The following is a 24199-nucleotide window of genomic DNA, read 5'->3' as shown; positions in this document are numbered from 1 at the left end:
AGTGGCTGTTTTAATTAAGAATTAAGGGTGGCAATACCATACCATGCCATCGTTACCTATGCACTGCTGCTGGCAGCAGCTCTGCCTTCAGAGCTGAACTCCCAGCCACCAGCTACTGCTCTCTGGCCACCTAGCTCTCACGGCAGCGCTGCCTCCAGCAGCAGCACAGAAGTAATGTGTGGAAGAAAAACGCAGTCTTCACTCTTAGGTTGTTTGCAACAAGTCCGAGACAATTTATTCTCAAGCAATTGCAAGGGGGAGAGTGCGCACGGGATTCCCCCTTCCACCAGATAAACAATTAAGGCAAGCATTTATACCTTTTGTTGCATACAATAATGATCAACAGCCATGTCTTGTTTAGACATATTCCTTCCTGATATCTTACTTTTCTCAGAAGCTCCTGCTACAGTCTGTGTTCCATTCTTATCTAATACAAGGTCAAAACAGCATCTCTTACAGTTTTCCCACTCGCTTCCCACTCGCCCACGCCCTGCCTTAAAGTCTCGCATTCTTAGAGTAAGAGTTAGCCTGACTCCTGCTCTATTCCTAAGAACACTTAAGATGTCTGTGTCCAAATCCCCTTTATCCCTTTTTTTACTTCCACAAATGGTAGCAGTATCACAGCCCCAGTACAATAACCTTGTGACCCCACCCACAAATCCATTTTGGGTCAGGACCCCTACAATTACAACACCGGGAAATTTCAGATTTAAATAGCTGAAATCATGAAATTTATAATTTTTAAAATCCTATGACCATGAAATTGACGAAAATGGACTGTGTATTGGGTAGGGCCCTACTCACTGTGGATCAGGCAGAAACATGCCTTTTAAAAACAGTGGTGGTAATAAGCCAACCATTGTTGGCTTTATAAACTTGATTCTATCACAATAACTAAATAACTCACTTCAGTACCTTGCATAAGAACTTCCCTAAGTTAGGAGAACTGAGGCTTGTGTAGCACTTTTCACCCAGAAAGTTCTAACATACTTTACAGACTGTAGAAGCTATCTATAGTTAAGACATGTAATATCTTTATCCACCACCGTAATACAGTAACCTCTAGTATGAAAATATAGCAACTGTTTCACAGAAATAGCAACACAACACACCATTTTACAGCAGAAATTGAAGACTTTTTCCCCTAAACAAATTTACAAGAATGGGGAAACTTAAGATATCAAGTTATAATCACTGAGTTGGAATTTGTCCAGAATACCACAACTAACACTCTTACTTTTATAAAAAGTGCCATGCATTTTTAATAACTATAAGAGGCCAGGATTTTCCCTTTTCATTTAATTTGAAAGATATTATCAGTATCAGGGCAATGCAGATTACCCTTTGTGTTAGGGCTTTGGAGCAATACTGACTCAGAATGCCACCCACTGAGTTGTTAACCACTTCTTCGAGATGAGTGTCCCTGTGGGTGCTCCACTTCACGTCAAGGTGCATCCCAGCGCCTTCGATCAGAGACTTCTACAGCAGTACCCCTACGAGCTGCACACGCGCTGTGCCTGCCTCTCGAGCTGTCAGTGTTTAATAGCGCGTGACCAGCCTGGGCTCCTCAGTTCCCTCTCTACCGTCCCCGGCTAGAGACAGAGTTCAGCAGTGCTCTTTCAGATTAGCTAGTTTGTTTGTTTCTCAGTTTAGTTAGATAATTTTTAGTCATTAGAGTTACTATTTAGGTAAGTTACATTAACTGTTACATTTATTTCTCAAAAAAACCCAAAACCAAAACAACCCAACCTCTGCGGTTATGGACATGCGTGGCTCCCCAGGCTTCAAGAGATGCGCCTCCTGTAATGATGTCATCCCCACCTCAGATGGGCGTTCACAGTGTGTACACTGTTTGGGGGAGTCTCATGTACCCCAAAAATGCATCCACTGTATCAAATTGAAAGCGCAGACCTGCAAGCAGGGAGCTCAGACTTAAAATGCTGCTCCTGGAAAACTCTCTTGGACCTGCGTCTGACCCTGGCCAGCAAACCTCTGAGACACCCTCCAGCGGCAAAGCCAAAGCAAAAAAAACGGCCAGCTTCCTTCTCCCCCTCAGGAGCCATTCCTCGGGGAAGAAGTTAGAACTGGCTCTCCTGTCTCCGGTAACTGCCGCTCCGCGGATCTGTACCTTTACACTCTGTACCTTACACTCGGCAGGCATCTCAGGGGTCGGCTGCCCCAGTACATGGTGCTAAGGCTCAGGGCTTTCAGTTGTCCGCCTCTTTCAGCTCTCCCTCAGCCACCTCTGTCATTATGGTGCCGAGAGCTGCCACAGTGCCGAGAATACAAGCGGCGGCTGCGGCACCGTCCTTTGATCATGTAGCACCGCTTTTGCAGCCGCCGCTCTTGGCACCGAGCCTCCTGCAGTCTCCAGCCTCCCTTAGAGTGCCGGCCTCAGGGGTACCTACTCCGCTGAGCCAGCTTCCACCTCCGGGACACCCTTCGATGCGCCAGCAGATGCCCCAGCAGACTCTGCCTCCACCAGCTACACCAGCACCAACTCCTGGTCAGTCAGCTCCACCGCAGTTTTTACAGCCAGAGGAATTAAGGGTGTCCCGTGCTCCTGAGTCTCCTCTTCTCAGCACCAGTCTATCACGAGACCTTTAGCACCCTACTATCAGTACTCCCCTACCACTTCAAGCCCCTCCAATGAAGTGTGGGAGGAAGAGGAATACGATGAACAGATGTTTTCCTCTCAATACTCTCCCCAGATTCAGTTACCTACAACTGGGAGACGCATTACAGCATGATCTCAATATCCTCATGGCTATCCACAGTGGTATGGCTACCCGGAGCAGTGGCCACACTGCGGTCCATGGACCGACACCAAACCACACTCAGGTGTTCCACGGGCTGTCAGACCTTCTCCACTGCTGGCTTACACTGACACCCAGATAAGACCTGAAGTGGCCGCCACACCTACAGAGGACACTGTCCCACACACCACCTCTACGGCGATAATACCACAAGACGCCATGGTACCCCCACCACCTCCCCCTACTGATGAGCTCGCTCATTTTCAAGAGTTGTTTCAGAGAGTAGCGGAAGAGCTCAAGATTACCCTGGAGGAGGTACCTGAAACACACCATGAGCTTACAGACATCCTGCAAGCTACGACCTCCTCCAAAATAGCCCTACCAATTAATGGGGCCATTATGGAACCTGCAAAAACTATATGGCAGACCCCAGTCACAATAACACCCACTAGCAAGAGACTGGACTGCAAATATTTTGTCCCATCTACGGGTTCTGAGTTTCTATTTATGCACCCATCATCTAATTTGCTAGTGGTCGATGCAGCCAATCAGAAAAACAAATACCAACACTTCCAATCCACTCCATCGGAAAAAGATAACAGGAGACTGGACTTCTTCGGCCGCAAAGTGTATTCTTCCACTTTGCAATTTAGATTGGTGAACTATGCAATTTAGATTGGTGCTCTTAGCAAAATATGACCACAAAAATTATGCTACGGTAATGCAATTTATTGATGACGTGTCGAAGGATAAACTACAACAGTTTAAAGCAGTGGTGTCCAAGGGCCAATTGATCTCCTGGGCAGCTCTTCAAGCCACCCTCGGTGCTGTGGACGCAGCGGCCAGATCCGCAGCCATGGCCATCGTCATGCAGCAGGCCTCATGGTTTGCTTTTTCCTCCTTTTCGAAGCAGATACAGAATACGGTTGAAGATCTCCCCTTCAATGGAGATAAGCTCTTCTCCTCTACGACCAATGAAGTCCTTCACTCCATGAAGGACTCACGTGCCACACTCCGATCGTTAGGCATCCAAACACCTGCCTCAAAGAAGAGACAATATACATATCAGCTATACCAACAACCGTGTTACCATACCTTTGTGCAACATCCACCTTTAAGACAATATGGTACACAACAACGACATAGGCCCAGGAACCAACAACATCTCCCTCCGCAAACAACAGCGACCCACCCTCCTAACCCAAATAAACAAATCTGAAGTCTTGACTGAGGGTATAGAAAACCTCGCACCATCTCCAGCGCCAACTCCAACCAACCATTTCTTTGGACACTGTTTGCGTCCGTTCCTGGCCAACTGGAAAACCATCACTACAGACAGATGGGTCCTGGAAATTATCAGATTGGGTTATGCCATCCCCTTCCTCTCCTTACCTCCTACCCACCCTTCCATCCCGTCCCTCTTCAGGGACCCCTCTCACGAACAATTGCTCTGTCAGGAGGTACAACACCTCATACGTCTCAGAGTAATAGAGGAGGTACCCCCTCAACACAGAGGGAAAGGGTTTTACTCCCACTACTTTTTGACAGAAAAGAAAAACAGCAGTTGGCGCCCTATCCTCGATCTTTGACGTTTGAACAAGTTCGTCAAGAAACAGAAATTCCGGATGGTTACTCTCCCAATGATAATTCCGACACTGGAGCAAGGAGATTGGTTTTCAACCCTCGACTCCAAGACGCATATTTCCATGTCTCTATCCACCCTGCCCATTGACGTTTTCTCAGGTTTGCTCTGGGAGCGCAACACTACCAATACAGAGTCCTTCCATTTGGCCTCTCCACCACACCACGTGTCTTCTCCAAGATGCTAGCAGTTGTAATAGCACATCTCAGGACAAAAAGGGATCCTCATATTTCCTTACCTGGACAATTGTCTCCTCAAGTCTCCCACACAGTTAGAAGTGAAACACGCAACTCTTGCAACCCTTCACTGCTTCCGCACCTTGGGCCTGCAAATAAACAAAAATAAATCTACCTTACAATCTACCCAACAAATCGACTTCATAGGCACCCACCTCGATTCTACCACTGGTCTTGCATCAGGACAGATTCCAGACAATGGGCAACCTTATTACCCAGATACGTGCCAGCCCACAGACTACAGTCTGAGACTCCCTACAGCTATTAGGATATATGGCCGCTTGCACATTTGTGGTTGCAAATGCTCACCTGTACATGCGATGCCTTCAGGGTTGGCTAGCCATGGTATACAATCCAAACAAGCAAAAAGAAAAGGAGTACTGGTGGCACCTTAGAGACGAACCAATTTATCTGAGCATAAGCTTTCGTGAGCTACAGCTCACTTCATCGGATGCATTCAGTGGAAAATACAGTGAGGAGATTTATATACGCACAGAACATGAAAAAATGGGTGTTATCATACACACTGTAAGGTGAGTGATCACTTAAGATGAGCTGTTACCAGCAGGAGAGCCGGGGGAGCGGGGGTGAGAAAACCTTTTGTAGTGATAATCAAGGTGGGCCATTTCCAGCAGTTAACAGGAACGTCTGAGGAACAGTGGCGGGGGAGGGGGGGGGGAAATAAACATGGGGAAATAGTTTTACTTTGTGTAATGACACATCCACTCCCAGTCTCTATTCAAGCCCAAGTTAATTGTATCCAGTTTGCAAATTAATTCCAATTCAGCAGTCTCTCGTTGGAGTCTGTTTTTGAAGTCTCTTTGTTGTAATATTGTGACCTTTAGGTCTGAGATCGAGTGACCAGAGAGATTGAAGTGTTCTCTGACTGGTTTATGAATGTTATAATTCTTGACATCTGATTTGTGTCCATTTATTCTTTTACGTAGAGACTGTCCAGTTTGACCAATGTACATGGCAAAGGGGCATTGCTGGCACATGATGGCATATATCACATTGGTGGATGTGCAGGTGAACGAGCCTCTGATAGTGTGGCTGATGTTATTAGGCCCTGTGATGGTGTCCCCTGAATAGATATGTGGGCACAGTTGGCAACGGGCTTTGTTGCAAGGATAGGTTCCTGGGTTAGTGGTTCGGTTGTGTGGTTGCTGGTGAGTATTTGCTTCAGGTTGGGGGGCTGTCTGTAGGCAAGGACTGGCCTGTCTCCCAAGATTTGTGAGGGTGATGGGTCGTCCCTCAGGATAGGTTGTAGATCCTTGATGATGCATTGGAGAGGTTTTAGTTGGGGGCTGAAGGTAATGGCTAGTGGCGTTCTGTTATTATCTTTGTTGGGCCTGTCCTGTAGTAGGTGACTTCTGGATACTCTTCTGGCTCTGTCAAATTTGCATAGGCTAAACAAGTTACTAACTATGTCCCAGAAAGTCAAGGACTCAGTTCTGTGGTGGACCTCTCCCATCAACTTCTGCATCGGGATTCCCTTCTGACAAGATCCCCCTTCAATTTCCATCATCACAGATGCATCCCTCACAGGATGGGGAGCACACATGGGCCACCACACCACTCAGGGTCTCTGGGCAGCTTCGGAAACCCAGCTTCACATAAATTTGCTAGAGCTCAGGGCCGTATGCAATGCCTGCCTCCATTTCCTTCCCATCATCCAAAACCGCTGAAGTCGAATCATGACCAACAACATCATGTGCATGTTTTATGTCAACAGACCGTGGGGAGCCTGGTCACACTCCTGCACAGAGGTGGTAAAACTTTGGAACTGGTGCCTTCAACACAACATCCATATCTCCTCCTCATACTTGCCAGGTTCTCAGAATACCACCACAAACGAGCTCAGCCGATCATTCCCCATAAAGCACGAGTGGGAACTCAGCAACACCATTCTTTCCAACATCTTCCAGACCTGGGATTATCCCCAACTGGATCTATTTGCACAGCAACAAACAAAAAATGCCCGACATTCTGCTCCAGAGCAGGCCTGGGGAAACACTCACAGGGAGATGCCTTTATGCTCCCATGGACCAAAACTCTTATGTATGCATTCCCACCAGTGCCTCTATTGCACAGAGTAATTCAGAAGATACGAACAGACAGAGCCAACATCATTCTCATAGCCCCAGCATGGCCCAGACAACCATGGTACTCCTTCCTCCTGCACATGTCGGTCAAGCCACCCATTCCTCTTCCCCCACTCAGCAACCTCCTATCACAACACCGGGGACAACTAATTCACCCTGACGTACATCATCTCCACCTGAGGGCCTGGCTGATCAATGGTTCTCTAATGCGGAGTTAACATATTTTGACCAAGTGCTCACCGTCTTGCTACACAGCAGAACACACAACACGCATACTACCTACCTGCAAAATGGAAATGGTTCACATCTTGGTGCACTGACAAACTTACCTCTCCAGTTTCTGCTTCACTCCCACTGATACTGGATTACCTGTTACACCTTAAAACATCTGGCCTCTCTCTATGAGCTCACTCAAGGTCCACCTCACGGCAGTCACCGCCTTCCACCAATGTTACGGTCTGTGCCCATCCAGTCACCAAAAGTTTCCTGAAGGGTTTCCAGACGTTATACCCAGACGTGAAACCACCTGCTGCACCTTGGGATTTACACCTAGTCCTCAAAGCCCTGATGGATAAACCCTTTGAACCGATGGCTAACTGCTCCCTTCTCCACCTATCCATGAAGACCACCTTCCTCATAGCAATCACATCTGCCAGACGAATAGGAGAAATGGGGGTGCTTATGGCAGACCCTCCGTATACTACATTCTTCCGCGAAAAGGTCACATGCCTCACGCATCCAAAGTTCTTACCTAAGATACACTCTTCCTTTCACCTCAATGAGCCTATACACCTCCCAACATTTTCCCCCAAACCTCACGCTAATGCCTTTGAAACAGCAATGCACACTCTTGATGTTCACAGAGCATTATCCTTTTACCTGGATAGAACAAAACTGTTTAGAAAAAACCCCAGACTTTTTGTCTCTACTACTCAGCGCTCACAGGGAAATGCTATCTCTACACAGAGACTTTCCAACTGGATTGCTGACTGCATACGCCTTTGTTACCAACTCAGGCAAATGCGCCCTCCTACATCGATTAGGACACACTCTACCAGAGCTGTCTCCACCTCCACAGCCTTTCTCTGTAATGTTCCACTGTCTGACATATGCAAGGCAGCTACCTGGGCATCGAACCTTACCTTCACCAATCACTACGCTCTCATCCACACTGCAGCGTCCGACACCAGAATGGGTAGAGCTGTCTTGTCAGCAGCCTCCTTGTCTTGTCTGAAGTCCCAAGCATCCTAAGGGATACTGCTTTTCGGTCACCTGAAGTGGAGCACCCACAGGGACATCTCTCTCTCTCAGAGGAGGTTATTCACCCTGTGCAGTAACTGACGTTCTTTGAGATGAGTGTCCCTGTGGGTGCTCCACTACCCGCCCTCCTCCCCTCTACTTCGTAATTCGTAACGCACTCCGTTGTAGAGAAGGAACTGAGGAGCCCGGGCTGCGCACGAGCTATTAAACACTGGCAGCTCAAGCGGCAGGCACAGCGCATGCGCAGCCCTTAGGGGTACTGCTGTAGAAATCTCTGATCGAAGGCGCTGGGACGCACCTTGACCTGGAGTGGAGCACACACAGGGACGCTCATCTCGAAGAACGTCTGTTACTGCACAGGGTGAGTATCTTTCTTGCAGATGGCCCATCCAAGTACTGACCAGTTCACACTTAGCTTGGTTTGAAGTTTACCTTTAGGTTTCCCATAGATAGGCCCACTACAGTAGTAACTGTAAAAATTATAGGCAGTATTTGTAGTTTTTAGATGACCTACATTAAAACTCTGCATTCATTTTCCAGTGCTCTTCTCCAAACAAGGTTGGAAAACCAGAATAACAAAGCTGGATCAGATATAAACTCCTCTCAAAGAACGAATGAGCCATTCTTTCAATCTGGTAGAAATCGTGCTTTAATAATCACTGGTTCCTGGCTGGTACGTATAAAGCAGACTTTTCCCTTACTTCAGTTTGGGGAATTTTCTGGGATACATAACAGGTCAAAGGCTAATAGTGCTGTAAATTGGAATCTTATGTTCCTTATCGTTAACTACTCCTTCATTCACTTGATTGCTACCCTGAAGCACCAGATGAAAGATATTTAACCTCTCTGCCTCAGTTTCCTCCATCTATAAAATGCCAAACTATAAAACTAGTCTTTGAAAATGTAATAGATAAAGCAATAAAATATCTCTCATAATCTATCAACTTTAACCATCAAAGCAAAAAAGAATCTTCTGTAAAAAGAACAATCTAATGTTAGAATTATTCGTAATCAAGGGACTCTGAAAGTCTAGTGCTAAAGAAGAACCAGAAAGATGCAAAATTAGATCTTTCAAGCCCCAACGCTCTCTGAACAGACAGCAGTCATTATTTCATGGTTGAAATACAGGAGGTCCCCGGTATATGTCTCCCCCTTATCTGTTGTTTTGCATATCTGTTACTCATCAATAGGGGAACTTGTTCCAATTCACATCGGGCCCGATCTGCATATCCGTCATTTGCAGTACTGTACTATAGGTTTCAAACAAGGTATATGCTGGAGCACCAGAGCGGGGCAAGCCCCTGTGTCTCGACACAGCTCCCCGTCTGGAGCTCTGGAGCAGGGCAAGCCCCTGCCCCCCAACCCCACTCCCCGGCAGGAGCACCGGGAGGAGCGGGACAAGCCCCCATCCCTGCTCCCCGGCAGGAGCTCCGGGCAGAGTGGGGAAGCCCCTGACACCGATCCCTAGAAGGAGCGCCAGGCTCCCCTGTCGGGCGGAGTAGGGCAAGTCCCCGCTCCTGCTCCCCTGTTGGACATAGCAGGACAAGCCCCCATGCCCCAATCTCACTCCCTGGCAGGAGTCCTAGGCAGAGCAGGTCAAGCCCCGCGCATCAGGGTGGTGGTGGTGCGGAGAGTGTGGAGGTACAGGGGGCACACATTTTTACGGGGGGACCCCCCATTTTTCTGGGAGCCCCTGGCCAGAGCATCTATCGTTTGTTTCTCTCTCTCCCCCTCCCCCCAAGGGCGCTGGAGGGGCGGAGAAGCTGCCAGATCGCTCCTACCCCTCCGCCCCCCATCATTACTTGTCCACCCTGGCGCCCACCCAAGTGTCCCCTCCTGCCTACGCCACTGCTGACATACTTAGATTTGTCATTTCAGTATTTGTGGCCCTTTTCAAGAACACAACCCCGACGTATACTGGGTACCCACTGTAGAGGGTATGTTTGAGAGCAAAAGTGTGACCAAAGTGTCAGAAATAAAAGGAAGCTCATATGGTACCTTGTACTGTGGTCTAATGTTTTAAGAGTTCAGAAAACACTGAAGGACTTTCAGTAAAGAAGTGACCTGGTTGGCAATCCAAGTATTGGTGAGAATCCTATTGGCAGAATTCTATATAAACCAGAGTGGGAGGAGATAGATGAGCAAATAACAAATCTAAAATTATTCGGTTTAGAAGTGACGATTAATCCATGTATAAATCTGTGTCTCAACTGGATAACATAAATCAAAACCCAAAGGTTATACCTGAAATGATGAGCTTCACTGTCTTGCTAATATTAGGCTTCAGAGGGAGCTCAGAATTTTTAGTAACTTCACCAGTACAAATCACTGCATTTGCTGATGACAGCTTGGTGTTCCGGGTGATCACATTTTCCATTCCCTCCACCCCCCCCTGCAAAAAAAAAAAAAAAAAACAACCTTTATACCACAGAAACTAATATTATTCTTCAAAATGAATTAGCTGAAGATAGAAAAAGGATTTTTTCCATTAGTTTCTGCAAGACGTATTACAATATAAGAAAAAAGAAATGGAGTACTTGTGGCACCTTAGAGACTAACCAATTTATTTGAGCATGAGCTTTCGTGAGCTATAGCATCTGATGAAGTGAGCTATAGCTCACGAAAGCTCATGCTCAAATAAATTGGTTAGTCTCTAAGGTGCCACAAGTACTCCATTTCTTTTTGCGAATACAGACTAACACGGCTGTTACTCTGAAACCTACAATATAAGAAGTTCTACCAAAACCTACCACATTCACTGTCCCCTTTTTCTTCAGAGAAGTTTTATTCAGGTGGTATTACAAAAGTGCACATAATGTAGCTGAGAGTCAAGGTATTTCAAACTTTAAAAATGTTATGAGATCAGTCCTTAGAACACTCTATCTTTAAATAGCGAAGAAAGGACAATAATTACTTTCTCTTTGATTATCCAGAATGAAATCCTTTTAGAGAAGAAGAAGAAGAAGAAGAAGAAACTTCTAAAACTGAAATTTCCCAGAACAGCGGAAGAGAGAGAAAAGCAAAGTCAGAGTAAAAGGAGAGCTGATGTTAACAAAGAACAGCAACAAAGAAACTTTGTAGACTTGGCATGCGAGTGCAGTGCTGTGATCTGCTGCCGCGTAACTCCCAAACAGAAGGCCATGGTGGTGGAGCTGGTGAAGAAATATAAGAAAGCTATAACTTTGGCTATTGGGGATGGTGCCAATGATGTAAACATGATCAAAAGTAAGTCATCTATAAAACTTCACTGGCTATTTGTTTTTTGTTTTTGCTTTTGAAGGTCTTGCATCACTTTATTAGAAAGTGCTATTTTCCCCAAGTTCAGGCAGCCTTTTAGTAATTGAAGTAGCTGTTTAGATACATAAAGAATAATTTGGGTCCAGAGAAATTTACAGTAGAGAATGGGAATTGTTAAATGATTCTAAAAGCTGGAGCGTTACTGTGCATCTTTATTTGTTGAATAATATATCTTGTTTTAATAAAACCTTGCTTATTCAATGTGGTGCTCTTTCTTTTTGTTTTTTTATTTAATGTAGCTGCTCATATTGGTGTTGGAATTAGTGGACAAGAAGGCATGCAAGCAGTCATGTCGAGTGACTATTCTTTTGGACAATTCAGATACCTGCAAAGATTACTATTAGTTCATGGCCGATGGTCCTATATAAGGATGTGCAAGTTCCTACGATATTTCTTCTACAAAAACTTTGCATTTACGCTAGTACACTTCTGGTACTCGTTCTTCAATGGCTATTCTGCCCAGGTAAGAGAAGTGCTTTTCTAACATGAACTAGATAAACTTACTTTTTGCCAAAACAAAATAATGGAGACCAACTTATTAAGTGATGATGTAATTTAAGTGAACAGCATTAAAGGAAGCAGCCTTTCATGTTAGAGCCTTTCGTATCACTGTGGTGGAATTCGTACTTTATTACTCATGCCTTGGAAAGATGTTAACCTCCAGCTATAGTGCTATTGGTATCTTAATCTTCGCTAATTTAACTTTTTTCTGATCAAAGTAGTTTATCATGTGTGCAGAAAAAAATAAGGATATAGTAAATAATAAGAATTCCATGTACACTTGGCTGTTACAACATAAAGCTGGAAATCAATAGCATGACTGAACCATGAACGTTGTTTCTCTCCCACCACGTCGTCTGGTAATCTCAGTCTCTCAGTTTAGTTATTTGTGAAATACCCCATCCCCTCTACCCTCTTTAAAAGGCCCGGAAGGGTCAACTAGCTGCAGCACAACTTGGGCTTTGCAAGTTTTATCTAATAAGATATTTTTGTCCCAGACTTTAGAGAATTTTGGTTCTATTTTTCTAAACAATAAATAGCTTGGGAATGCATGTTAGTAGCCAGAACTGTTGAAAAAGCTATTACTGTGGAAAAAACGGTTACTCACCTTTGTTGTTCTGCGAGATGTGTTGCTCATATCCATTCCAATTAGGTGTGCGCGCACACCGCGTGCACAGCCATTAGAAAGATTTTCCCCTAGCAGCATCCGTCAGGTCAGCTGTGGAGTCCCCTAGAGTGGCATCTCCATGGTGCTCAACATATGACCCTGCTGACCCAGTGCTCCCTCAGTTCCTTCCTGCCGGTTACTCCCAACAGAGGGGAAGGGGGGCAGGTTTGGAATAGATATGAGCAACACATCTCGAAGAACAACAGTTACAAAGGTGAGCATCCGTTTTTTCTCCTTCGAGTGCTTGCTCATATCGATTCCAATTAGGTGACTCCCAAGCTTTACCTAGGCGGTGGGGTCAGAGTTAAGGAATGTTGATTGTAGCACTGCTCTACCGAAAGCCATGCCGGATGATGGTGTAGTGCAAGGCAAAGGTATGCACCGAGGACCAAGTCACTGCCCTGCATACTGGACCAGGAACGCCGCCGATGAGGCTTGGGCCCTAGTGGAGTGCGCAGTAAGAGCTAGGGTCGGCACCCTGGCCTGCTCATAGCAAGTGTGGATGAAGGATGTGATCCAGGAGGATATTCCTTGAGAGGAGACCGGGAGGCCTTTCATCCAGTCCACCACCGCAACGAATAGCTGGGTCGATTTTCTGAATGGCTTGGTGCGCTCTATGTAGGAAACTAGGGCTCTGTGGACATTGAGGGAATGCAGCATGAGGTTTCGGGTAAAAGACAGGCAGGAAAATGTCCTGGCTGGTGTGAAAGGCCAACACCACCTTGGGGAGAAAGGCTGGGTGCAGTCTGCATTGAACCTTATCCCTGTGGAAGACCGTGTAAGGCGGTTCCGAGGTGAGGGCCTTCAGCTCGGAGACACATCTTGCTGACGTAATGGCGACCAGGAAAGCTGTCTTCCAGGAAAGATACAGGAGGGAGCATGTGGCCAGTGGTTCGAAGAGGGGCCCCATGAGCCTTGAAAGGATCAGGTTAAGGTCCCATGTAGGGATAGGCTGCCAGATCTGAGGATAGAGACAGTCTTGAGAAAGCGACCAACCATTAGGTTGGCAAAGACAGAGTGGCCAGACGCGCCCGGGTGGAAGGCTGAGATGGCAGCAAGGTGAATCCTCATGGAGGACGCCACCAGGCCTTGTTGTGTCAGGTGCAAGAAGTACTCCAAAATGAGGGGCACCAGCGCTTGGAGCGGGGTTGTGCGGCTCTGGTCACACCAATATGAAAACCTTTTCCACTTTGGCAGGTACGTGGCTTCCTGCTGCCCAGCAGGACCTTTCGTACTGGGTCCAAACACAGAAGCTCCGTGGGGTTCAGCCATGCAGCTTCCAAGCCGTGAGGTGGAGGGACCATAGGTCAGGATGACAGAGGCGACTGAGGTTCTGAGTTAGCAGGTCGGGGAGAAGAGGCAACATGACTGGATCATCCACCGGCAACTCTAGCAGCATGGTGTACCAGTGCTGGCAAGGCCACACTGGAGCTACCAGAATCACTCTCGCCCCATCACTGCAGATCTCGAGCAGGACTTTGTGCACAAGAGGGAACAGAGGAAAGGCATAGAGCAGGCAACCAGACCAAGGAAGCAGGAATGCATCCGTGAGGGAGCCTGGGCTGCAACCCTGGAAGGAACAGAATGCTGGCACTTCCTGTTGCTGTGGGTGGCGAACAGGTCGACCTGGGGAAACCCCCACCTTTGGAAGATGGGGTGGACTACATCTAGTCAGAGAGACCACTTCTGTGAGTGGAAGGACCTGCTGAGGCGGTCTGCCAGCATGTTCTGGATCCTAGGAAGAAAGGATGTGACCAGGTGAACGGAGCAGGCTATGCAGAATTCCCACAGCCAAATGGCTTCCTGGCAGAAAGGGGACGAAAGGGCCCCCCCTTGCTTGTTGATGTAGAACATGGCCATGGTGTTGTCCGTGAAAACCACCACACAGCAACATTGCAGTTGTGCCTGAAAGGTTTGGCAAACAAGGCGTACCGCCATCAGCTCCCTGATGTTGATATGGAGGGAGAGCTCGGCCCGAGACCACAGGCCCTGAGTCTGAAGGTTCCCCAGATGTGCTCCCCACCCCGTAGCTGACGCATCCATGACCAGGGACAAGGAAGGATGGGGGCTGGGGAAGGGGACTACCCCTGCACACCACTCGGGGGTCGAACCACCAGTGGAGGGAGGTGAGGACCCACTCCAAGACACTGATAACCCAATTCAGGCTGTTGCACCCTGGGCTGTAGACTGAGGTGAGCCACACTTGTAACGGCTGGAACCGGATCTTGGAGTGCCGGGTCACGTATGTACAGGAAGCCAAGTGGCCGAGGAGACTCTGGCATCCCCTTGCTGTTGAAGTCGGGAATCACTGAAGGCCTTGAATGATGCCCGTGATAGCTTGGAAATGGGAGCTTGGTAGGAGGGTCTGTGCCTGAACGGAGTCCAGCACTGCCCTGATGAATTTGATCCTCTGGGTCAGTTCTAGGGTCGACTTTGCTACGTTGAGGAGGGGACCCAGCTGTTCAAATGTAAACCTGACGAGGGGAGGTTGGGCTGCACCTGCTCTCTGGTGCGGCCCCGAAGCAGCCAGCCGTGAAGGTAGGGATCCTCTTCCACCCTCCGTCAACAGAGGAAGGCAGCCACGACTGACATACACTTGGTGAACACTCAGGGGGCTGTGGAAAGGTCGAATGGGAGGGCCGTAAACTGGCAATATTCATGGTTGACCACAAAGCACAGGAAACGCCTGTGTGCTGGATGAATCGCTATGTGGAAGTACGTATCCTTCATGTCGAGGGTGGCATACCAGTCTCCAGGATCCAGTGAAGGGATAATGGTGCCCAGGGAGACCATGCGGAACTTCAGCTTTACCATGAATGTGTTGAGCCCGCGCCGGTCCAGAATGGGCTGGAAGCCCCCTTTGGCCTTGGGGATTAGGAAATATCGGGAGTAGAACCCTTTGCCCCTTAGTTCCCCTGGAACCTCCTCTTCCATCCCCAAGGCGAGGAGCGCCTGAACCTCCTGAATAAGGAGTTGCTTGTGAGAGGGGTCCCTGAAGAGGGACGGGGAAGGGTGGTCGGGGGAGTGGGTAGGAGCAGAACTGGAGTGAGTATCTCACCTCCACCATGCGAAGGACCCAGCGGTTCGAGCCCCAGCAGCTGCAAAAAGCACTCCTACCCCCCTCGGACGAGGCAGGACTTTTACATGCGGTGGGGGCAGAATGGCAGGAGAGAGCCTTCCAATCCCCCATTTGGGCAAGGCCAGGGCCTGACCAAACCCGTTGTCAGGTTCGAAGCAGGCCTTTTGAAGTGACACCCGAGGACCGCGTACCAGACTTACCCCTGGATCCTTCCCCACCCTTTTTATCAGCATTGCTACTTAGATATATATATGCCTGGGGACAGTGAGGTAAAATTTGAGTAATTTTCCATCCTGAGTTGTCACCTAAACTACGTAAAATTTCTTTTGAATTTTGCATAAATCATATAGTCGAAAGCACAAATAGACTATTATTTGCACTAATTTATGTTCTTCTTCCAGAGATGTCCCTGTGGGTGCTCCACTCTAGGTGTTGCTGTGTCCCTGCACCTTCGTGCAGAGATTTTTACAGCAGTACTCGCACTGGTCACGCACACGCAGAGACCGCCCCCCAGCTCTGAGTGTACATATGCGTGACCCGTCTCCTCAGTTCCTTCTCTACCATCCCCGGCCTGAGACGGAGCTCAGCAGATTCGTTACAGACTTTCTCTCCCTTTGTTACAATTACGTTTCTAGTTAGTTAGTTTGTTACCACTGGTTACTTAGTTACCATTTTCTATCTTTTTCTCTTTAAAAAAAACAAAACAAAACAAAAAAAAAACCCCAAACAAACAAAAAAAACCCCCTTTTTCTTTGTTCCTGTCAGCGGCAGCTGCTTCCCACATGCCTGGTTCTCCAGGCTTTAAGCGCTGCTCTACCTGCAAGGATGCTATCCCTCTGTCAGATGGCTATGCAAAGTGCATAAAATTTTTGGGGGAGTCCCACATCCCCCAAAAATGTGCCCATTGCAGCAAACTTAAATCTAGGGCATGGAAGGACAGGGAGCTGAAACTAAATCTGCTCCTCCTTCAAAAATACTTAGGGTCAGCTTCAGACCCGGGCACTGACTCTGGCTCTGCTGCACGCCACAGCCCCCGCCGCAAAGAGAGACAAGAAAACTTTTTTTTTTAAAGGGGGGGGCACCTTCTCTCACCCGCAAAGGGAACTTTGCGGGAGAAAACTTCCTCAGGCAGGTCTACAACCTCCCTCCCGGCGCTTCCCCGGCTCAGCACTTCTGACACGCCAGGCTCTTCCGGCGCCAGGTGAAACCTGCCTGCGGCTGCGGCAGCACTGTGAAGCTCCGGTGCCAAGGCTTCAGACTTCCAGTTGCCTGCCTCTCATATGGCACTGTTCGGCACCGCGACGGAAGCAGTACCGACACATGCTGACATGCCTGACACCCCCGCAGGCTGTTGTTGCTTTCCCGGCACCGACACCCGCTGAGCTGGCCGGCAGTGAAACAATGCTTGGGACACCGGTGAAGAGAAATTTTTCTTCACAGCAGATTCCTCTTGCGCAGCCCTCACCTCACAGAGGAGCTCCAGCACTGCAATTTACAGAGTGAATTTACAGACCTGCTGGTATCACCTATCCTGCAGTCACCTCTACTCAATGCCTACTTCTCTCCAAATGCTCAGTCAGGGTCCGGACAGCCTTCCTCCAGTGATGAGGAAGCTGGACTGCAGGGGGAATTTTCACCATATCAAATCTCCCATCCTCAGACCCCAATCAATAGAGGTAACAGAAAAATTATCTCATCCTACTCTCAGGCTCCTGCCCCGTGGTGTGTAAATTCCTGGATAGCACCACCTATGCCCTTCCCCACCACAGTGGCAATATTGGGCCCCATGGGCATCTTATCCTCGAGACCACACTCGCTATGTCACCTCTACCAGCCACGACACCTGTCCGGCACTGCCAGCTGACAAACCTGCCGCTGACGAACCTTCCACTGACGTAAGACACCAGGCAGCACCATCACAACTGCAGGATCAGTCACAACCTGCCTCAAACCCAGTTGACCCAGTTGTTACGCCTGATGAAGCCTTACTTCCCCCCCCCCCCAACTTCTGATGATTTCTCAAAATTTAAAGACCTTTTGAAAAGAGTTGCCAGTCAGTTAAGAATTAACTTGGAGGAGGTTCCTGAACAGCAGCATGAGTTAACGGACATCCTGCAGCCCTCTTCTTCTTCTAGGATTGCCTTACCGATCAACACAGCCCTTTTGGAACCTGCTAAGGCCATCTGGCAGACCCCTGCTGCAAGCCTACCTACCTGTAAAGGAGCGGACTGCAAGTACTTCATCCCTTCCAAGCGCTCTGAATTCCTTTTCACTCATCCAGCACCAAACTCGCTGTGAGTAGATGCAGTCAACCAAAAGACAAAACACCAATTTCCCCACTCCACCCCATCCGACAAGGACAGTAAGCGATTAGATCTGCTTGGACGTAAAGTATATGCATCTTCCACGTTACAATTTCGCATTGCTAATTATACTGCCATTCTGGCAAAATATGACCACAAAAATTACAACAAATTCGTGGACTTCATTGATGACATTCTGGAAGAAAAGAAACAACAATTCACAGCTCTAGTTTCCAAGGGATAAATCATCTCATGTACCGCTCTTCAAGCCGCCCTCGATGCAGCCAACACTGCAGCAAGATACACTGCTCCAGCAGTGGTCATGCGCCAAGGTTCCTGGCTATCCTCCTCTTCCTTTCCTTGAGAGGTCCAGAATACCATTGAAGATCTTCCCTTCTGCAACAAATCCTACCAGCATCCACACTACCCTGCATATACCCAGCAATTCCATAGATTACATGAGCAACAACAACAATGCTAGAGACCCAGATACCAGCATCACCGTCCCAATTCCTCAGCGTCTCAACCCCCTCCGACTAATAAGCAGATTTGAAGCCTTGGTTGAGGGTTTAGAAAACAATGTTCCCACTTCAGCGCTCACACCACATGTCCCTATTTTTGGACACCGTCTGTGACCATTCTCCCATCAAAGGCAGAACGTTACCACCGACAAGTGGGTTATAGAGGTAGTCACAACTGGCTATTCGATACCTTTCTTATCCTTGCTTCCTACCCACTCCCCCACCCTCCCCGTGCCTCTTCAGGGACCCCTCTCATGAGCAACTGCTCATCCAAGAAGTACAACCTCTCCTTCTATTGGGAGCAGTGGAACTTGTGCCCAAACGACACAGAGGGAAGGGGTTTTATTCTCATTATTTCTTAACAGAAAAGAAAACTGGGGGATGGCAACCGATCTTCGACCTCAGGCAGCTCAACAAATTTATCAAAAAGCAAAAGTTCAAAATGGTTACCCACACCACCATAATCCCAGCGCTGGAGCAGGGTGACTGGTTTTCAGCCCTCTACCTACAGGACGCCTATTTTCATGTGACTATACATCCGGCCCACAGACGTTTCCTTTGTTTTACAGCTCGACACATTTTCAGTACAGGGTGCTACCCTCGGCCTATCCACCGCCCTCTGTGTTTTTTCCAAGATCCTAGCCATAGTCGCTGCCTACCTCAGGAAACAAGGAGTCATAATTTTTCCTTACCTTGACGATTGTCTCCTCAAAACTTCAATGTTCGACGAAGAGCTTCAATTCACACAGCTCACTGTCGATTGTTTTCCTATCCCTCGGCTTACAAATAAAAACAAATCCATATTATCTCCTACCCAGCACCTGGAGTTCATAGGAACATACCTCGATTCCCGGACAGGAATAGCATCTCTCCCACCTGATCGCTTCAACACCATAAAATTATTGGCAACGAAACTCCACAACGGTCTTCAGGTCACTGCTCGATACTGTCTACAACTACTAGGTCACATGGCCTCGTGCACTTTCATAGTCCAAAACACACGACTATACATGAGGTGCTTCCAAGCTCAGTTGGTCATGGTTTACAGACCGAATATGCATGCTCTAAACAAGCCTCTATCCATATCTTTCAGAGTCAAAGACTCTCTCCTATGGTGGACAGTTCACTCCAATCTCTGGTCTGGAGTCCCCTTTCTTCAGGATGCTCCATCCCTCATAATGACTAGTGATGCATCCCTCACAGGGTGGGGTGTACACATGTCCCACCACAGAGCCCAGGGGCTATGGTCTTCAACCGAATCCTCCCTGCACATAAACATCCTAGAACTTTGAGCCATATTCAATGCCTGCTATCATTTCCTCCCATTAATCCGGAACCAACATGTATGGATAATGACAGACAACATCGTCTGCATGTTCTATGTAAACAGGCAGGGAGCGGCTTGCTCTCACTTGCTTTGCACAGAAGCCATGAAGCTCTGGAATTGGTGCCTTGCGAACAACATTCGGATATCAGCTGCCTATCTTCCCGGAGCTATGAATACCACAGCAAACGAATTAAGCAGACACTTTCTCTGGGATCACGAATGGGAGATAAATGAGACAATCATCCACAACATATTCCGCATATGGGGCTACCCAACCATAGACCTTTTCGCAACTGCGAAGAACACAAAATGTTCTGAATTTTGCTCCAGAGCAGGACTGGGAAACATTCCTAGGGAGATGTGTTCATGTTCCCATGGCACCAGGACTTGCTATATGCTTTTCCTCCGATACCAGTTCTCCACAGAGTTCTAACAAAGATACAGATAGATCGTACCACAGTAATTCTGATTGCCCCGTCATGGCCCAGACAACAGTGGTTTCCGTTCCTCACCAAAATATCAATCCGCCCACCAATCCCGTTGCCCCTAAATCCGAACCTCCTATCGCAGCGACACGGACGATTTCTTCACCCCAACCTGTTCATGCTTCACCTCAAAGCTTGGTTCCTACATGGTTCTCCCAGAATGAACTAGCATGCTCTGAGCAGGTTCAACGAGTGCTCCTACACAGCAGAACACAATCTACTCGCATCACCTACCTCCATAAGTGGAAGCGATTCACACACTGATGTTCACCTAAACAACTTCTTCCAACTTCTGCACCTCTTCTGATCATACTTGACTACCTATTAGACCTCAAGCAATCGGGCCTATCTTTCAGCTCCATCAAAGTCCACTTAGCTGCTATTACAACTTTTCATGACAAGATCGACTATACCTCTATTTTTGATCATCCAGTCACCAAGTGTTTTCTCAAAGGACTCCAATCCCTATATCCGGACATTAAACCTCCTACTCCTTCGTGGGGCCTTCACTTAGTATTATCCTGCCTGACTCAACCTTTCGAGCCCCTACCAACTTGCTCCCTCTTACACCTCTCTATGAAAACAGCATTCCTGGTGGCAGTCTCCTCCGCCAGACTGGCAGGAGAAATAGCAGCTCCCATGGTAGACCCACCGTATACACTATTTTTTAAGGACAAGGTTACCTTCCGATTACACCCCAAATTCCTTCCAAAGGTGCAGTCATCATTCCAAATCAATGAGCTGATACACCTACCAACTTTCTTTCCTAAACCACATGCAAACTCTTTTGAATCCACCATGCATACGTTAGACAAATGCAGGGCTTTGTCCTTCCATTTGGATAGAACCAAGCCCTTTAGAAACTCTTCTAGACTCTTTGTCTCCATCATGGAGCATTCCAAAGGGTCACCTATTTCTATCCAGAGACTTTCAAACTGGATTTCTGAGTGTATCAGACTGTGCTATCAGACAAAGAAAGTGACGCCTCCAGCCGGCATCAGAATTCACTCCACTAGATCTGTGGCTACCTCCGTGGCCTTTCTATGCAAAGTTCCCCTGGCTGACATCTGTAAAGCGGCCACTTGGTCTTCTGAACACACATTTGTTAAACACTATGCCCTTACTCAAGGACCTCTCTCTGATACACGATTAAGCAGAGTTGTATTATCTACTGCATTCCTACCAAAATCTGAAGTCCCTACCTCCTTGAGATACACTGCTTTTCAGTCACCTAGAGTGGAACGCCCACAGGGACATCTCTCTCTCTCTCTCGAAGAGGAGGTTACTCACCCTGTGCAGTAACTGACATTCTTCGAGATGAGTGTCCCTGTGGGTGCTCCACTACCCACCCTCCTCCCCTCTACTTCGGAGCCTCCATTGTAGAGAAGGAACTGAGGAGACCAGTCACGCACGCGTACTATTAAGGTACACTCAGAGCGGGTGGGCAGGCTCTGCGCGTGCGTGGCTGGTGTGAGTACTGCTGTAAAAATCTCTGAGTGAAGGTGAAGGGATGCACCAACACCTGGAGTGGAGCACCCACGGGGACGCTCATCTCGAAGAAAGTCAGTTACTGCACAGGGTGAGTAACCTCCTCTTTAACTAATCTGTATATATTAAGACAAGGCCCCTACCCCAGAAAGCTTACAAAGGAAGACCACAAGCTGTTCTTCCCAAGTGGATCAACTTGTAGAATCAGGGATTTAGTCAGGCAAGTAGTTCCAGGAGGTCAGTACTGCTATTTGCATGAGTGAGGGTCTGCAGGATCTGGCCCTTAATAGGTATCGTACTGATGTAGGAGGAAAGGGAATACAACAGTCACTGAGTACAGCAGTCTTCTTATGAGCACATTTATTTTTCAATTATGTTAACCTTCCCAAACACTTTCTGCTAAGTATCTATATCCTGTCAAGCCATGGTAAACTCTCACAACAGTAAGCTCATGTGTGTGGGGGGGAACTTAGCAACAACACTCTCTCTCATTCTTATTTCTGTGTGCATATGTATATGCATTCTTTTTACTGTTGGGATCTTAGTTTAGGGAGCTCATTCACAGCTGCTGGTGATTCCCTTCAGGAAGTCAATCTTCTATGAAGTCATTTTCATAGAAGCCACTTGCAAACTAGCAAAATGGAGACAGTGACTTCTGTGGGAAATAAGATGGAGAGGAAATGACTGTAAGCAAGAAAATTAACTTAATGTGGAGAAGAAATAGGGAGCAGTAGGAGAATTCCTCAAATTAAATATCTGTTTTTCTTGGAGTTATTGTCACCATGGGTGCGCTCCATGGTAAGACGTGCACGCACTCATGAACTCTTGATCAGAGATTTAGTCAGCAGTGCTGTGATAAATGAAGTGGGGTGGGTAGCTCCCTTTTATGGACACTCAGCCAGCCAGTTAGCTGTAAAAATCCCTTTTGGTGTCTGTTTTCTGCTTGCTTTACCTATAAAGGGTTAACAAGCCCACAGGTAAAAGAAAAGGAGTGGGCACCTGACCAAAAGAGCCAATGGGAGACTAGAACTTTTGTAAAAGAAATCATTGGACAGGGAATGTTTAAATAGACGTGATCAGGTTTATTTCTTTATTTTGGCTTGTGGATCTCCTCTGTGCTAAACCCCGGGTGCTTTTGTTTGCTTGTAACTTTTAAGCTGGACTCCAAGAAAGCTAGTCTTGGTATTTAATTTTTGGAATTGCTCTTTTAAAATCTAGCAAAAGCCTCAGTTCCAGATGTATTTTGTTCCTTTTTGTTTCTAATAAAATTTACATTTTTTAAGAACAGGATTGGATTTTTCGTGTCCTAAGAGGTTTGTGAATGTTTGATTAGCTGGTAGCAACAGCTAATTTCCTTTGTTTTCTTTCTCAGCTCTTTCCCAGAGGGGGGATTCAGCCTTGAAAAGTGCATACGAGTCTGTGCCTGTACTCTGTACATCCTCATGCCAATGCTATTGCTCCAGTTTCTTCTCAACCACCTTGGTTCGAGATGGGGCATTGTAGTGTCCACTGCTAGTTTTCAGCTGCCTCAGTATTTTATTTTATTCCTTTTTGTTGTTTTATTTTTATTTTACTTTTTTTATTTACTTTAGCAGAGGTTTGTGCTTTTGGGAGGGTTCCCTCTATTCTTTCTTGGGGCAGCCAGGCCCTTCTGCCCTTAGCCATTGTTGTCTGTGCGTTATGCTAAAGAACCCAGGTTTCAAACCCTTCCAGACCTACCACAAGTGTTCACCCCCCCCCGCCCCCAGCAATGTGGATTACAGCTGCCCCTGACACTCTCGGAGCCAGCAAGGTCTGTACCAGGTTTTAAAGCAGATCTCACAAGCTGAGGGAAGACCGATGGGAGCGCTCCTTGAGGCCTGTGGGTCAGACAACAGAGTCGCAATGTACTGTACAAATCATCCTGGGGGATCAAGATCCCAATCCTTATGTGCAGAATCACTGAGACTGTGGAAATGGTGCATTATCCCACTACATAGGTAACTCAATGATCTACCTGCTGGGTCTGTTAAATACAGTAGCAGACTCCCTGAGCAGGCACTTCCACCAGAACAATGAGTGGGAACTCAGCAACTTTGTCTTTCAAAGCATTTGCCAGGCTTGAGGCCTCCTGGAGGTGGATCTGTTTGCAACACCATTCATCATGAAGTGCTGATGATTCTGCTATGGCGCATGTGCGTGGGGCCACAACCCCATGGGGGCTGCTCTCCTAGTCCCTTTGCCTTGCACGCTCTTGTATGCCTATCCTCCAACACCATTGATCCTCAAGGCTCTAAGCAAACTGAAGCAAGACCTGATAGTACAATCCTGGCCAAGGCAAGTGTGGTTCCCAGATATGGTTTGCCCTGTCTCTGTGAACCCCTATTTGCCTTTCTTTCTCAATGGAACTCCTCACACAGGACTCCGGCACCATAACCCACCCAAGTCTCTCATCCCTGCATCTTAAGGCCTAACTCCTTGATGGTTCTTGGTAATAAAATTGATCTCCTTTCCTGAAGTTCACTGTGAACTCCTGAAGAGCAGGAAACCAGC

The 24199-nt window shown here is 47.4% G+C and overlaps 1 protein-coding gene across 1 annotated transcript in view; it reads left to right on the top strand.

Annotated features, from left to right (window-relative positions):
• ATP8B1 (ATPase phospholipid transporting 8B1) overlaps window positions 1-24199 on the top strand; it is an 80419-nt gene that overhangs the window by 42908 nt on the left and 13312 nt on the right. The window contains exons 20-22 of the mRNA XM_077816223.1: window positions 8540-8672; window positions 10933-11224; window positions 11536-11759. Of these exons, the coding sequence (XP_077672349.1) occupies window positions 8540-8672; window positions 10933-11224; window positions 11536-11759 (649 nt within the window). The remainder of the gene's footprint in view (window positions 1-8539; window positions 8673-10932; window positions 11225-11535; window positions 11760-24199) is intronic.

This window comes from Eretmochelys imbricata, chromosome 5 (assembly GCF_965152235.1).
Source record: "Eretmochelys imbricata isolate rEreImb1 chromosome 5, rEreImb1.hap1, whole genome shotgun sequence".
Taxonomy (NCBI): Eukaryota; Metazoa; Chordata; order Testudines; family Cheloniidae; genus Eretmochelys; species Eretmochelys imbricata.
Note: the sequence above shows the minus strand (reverse complement) of the source record. Positions and strands in the feature narration are given on the sequence as shown.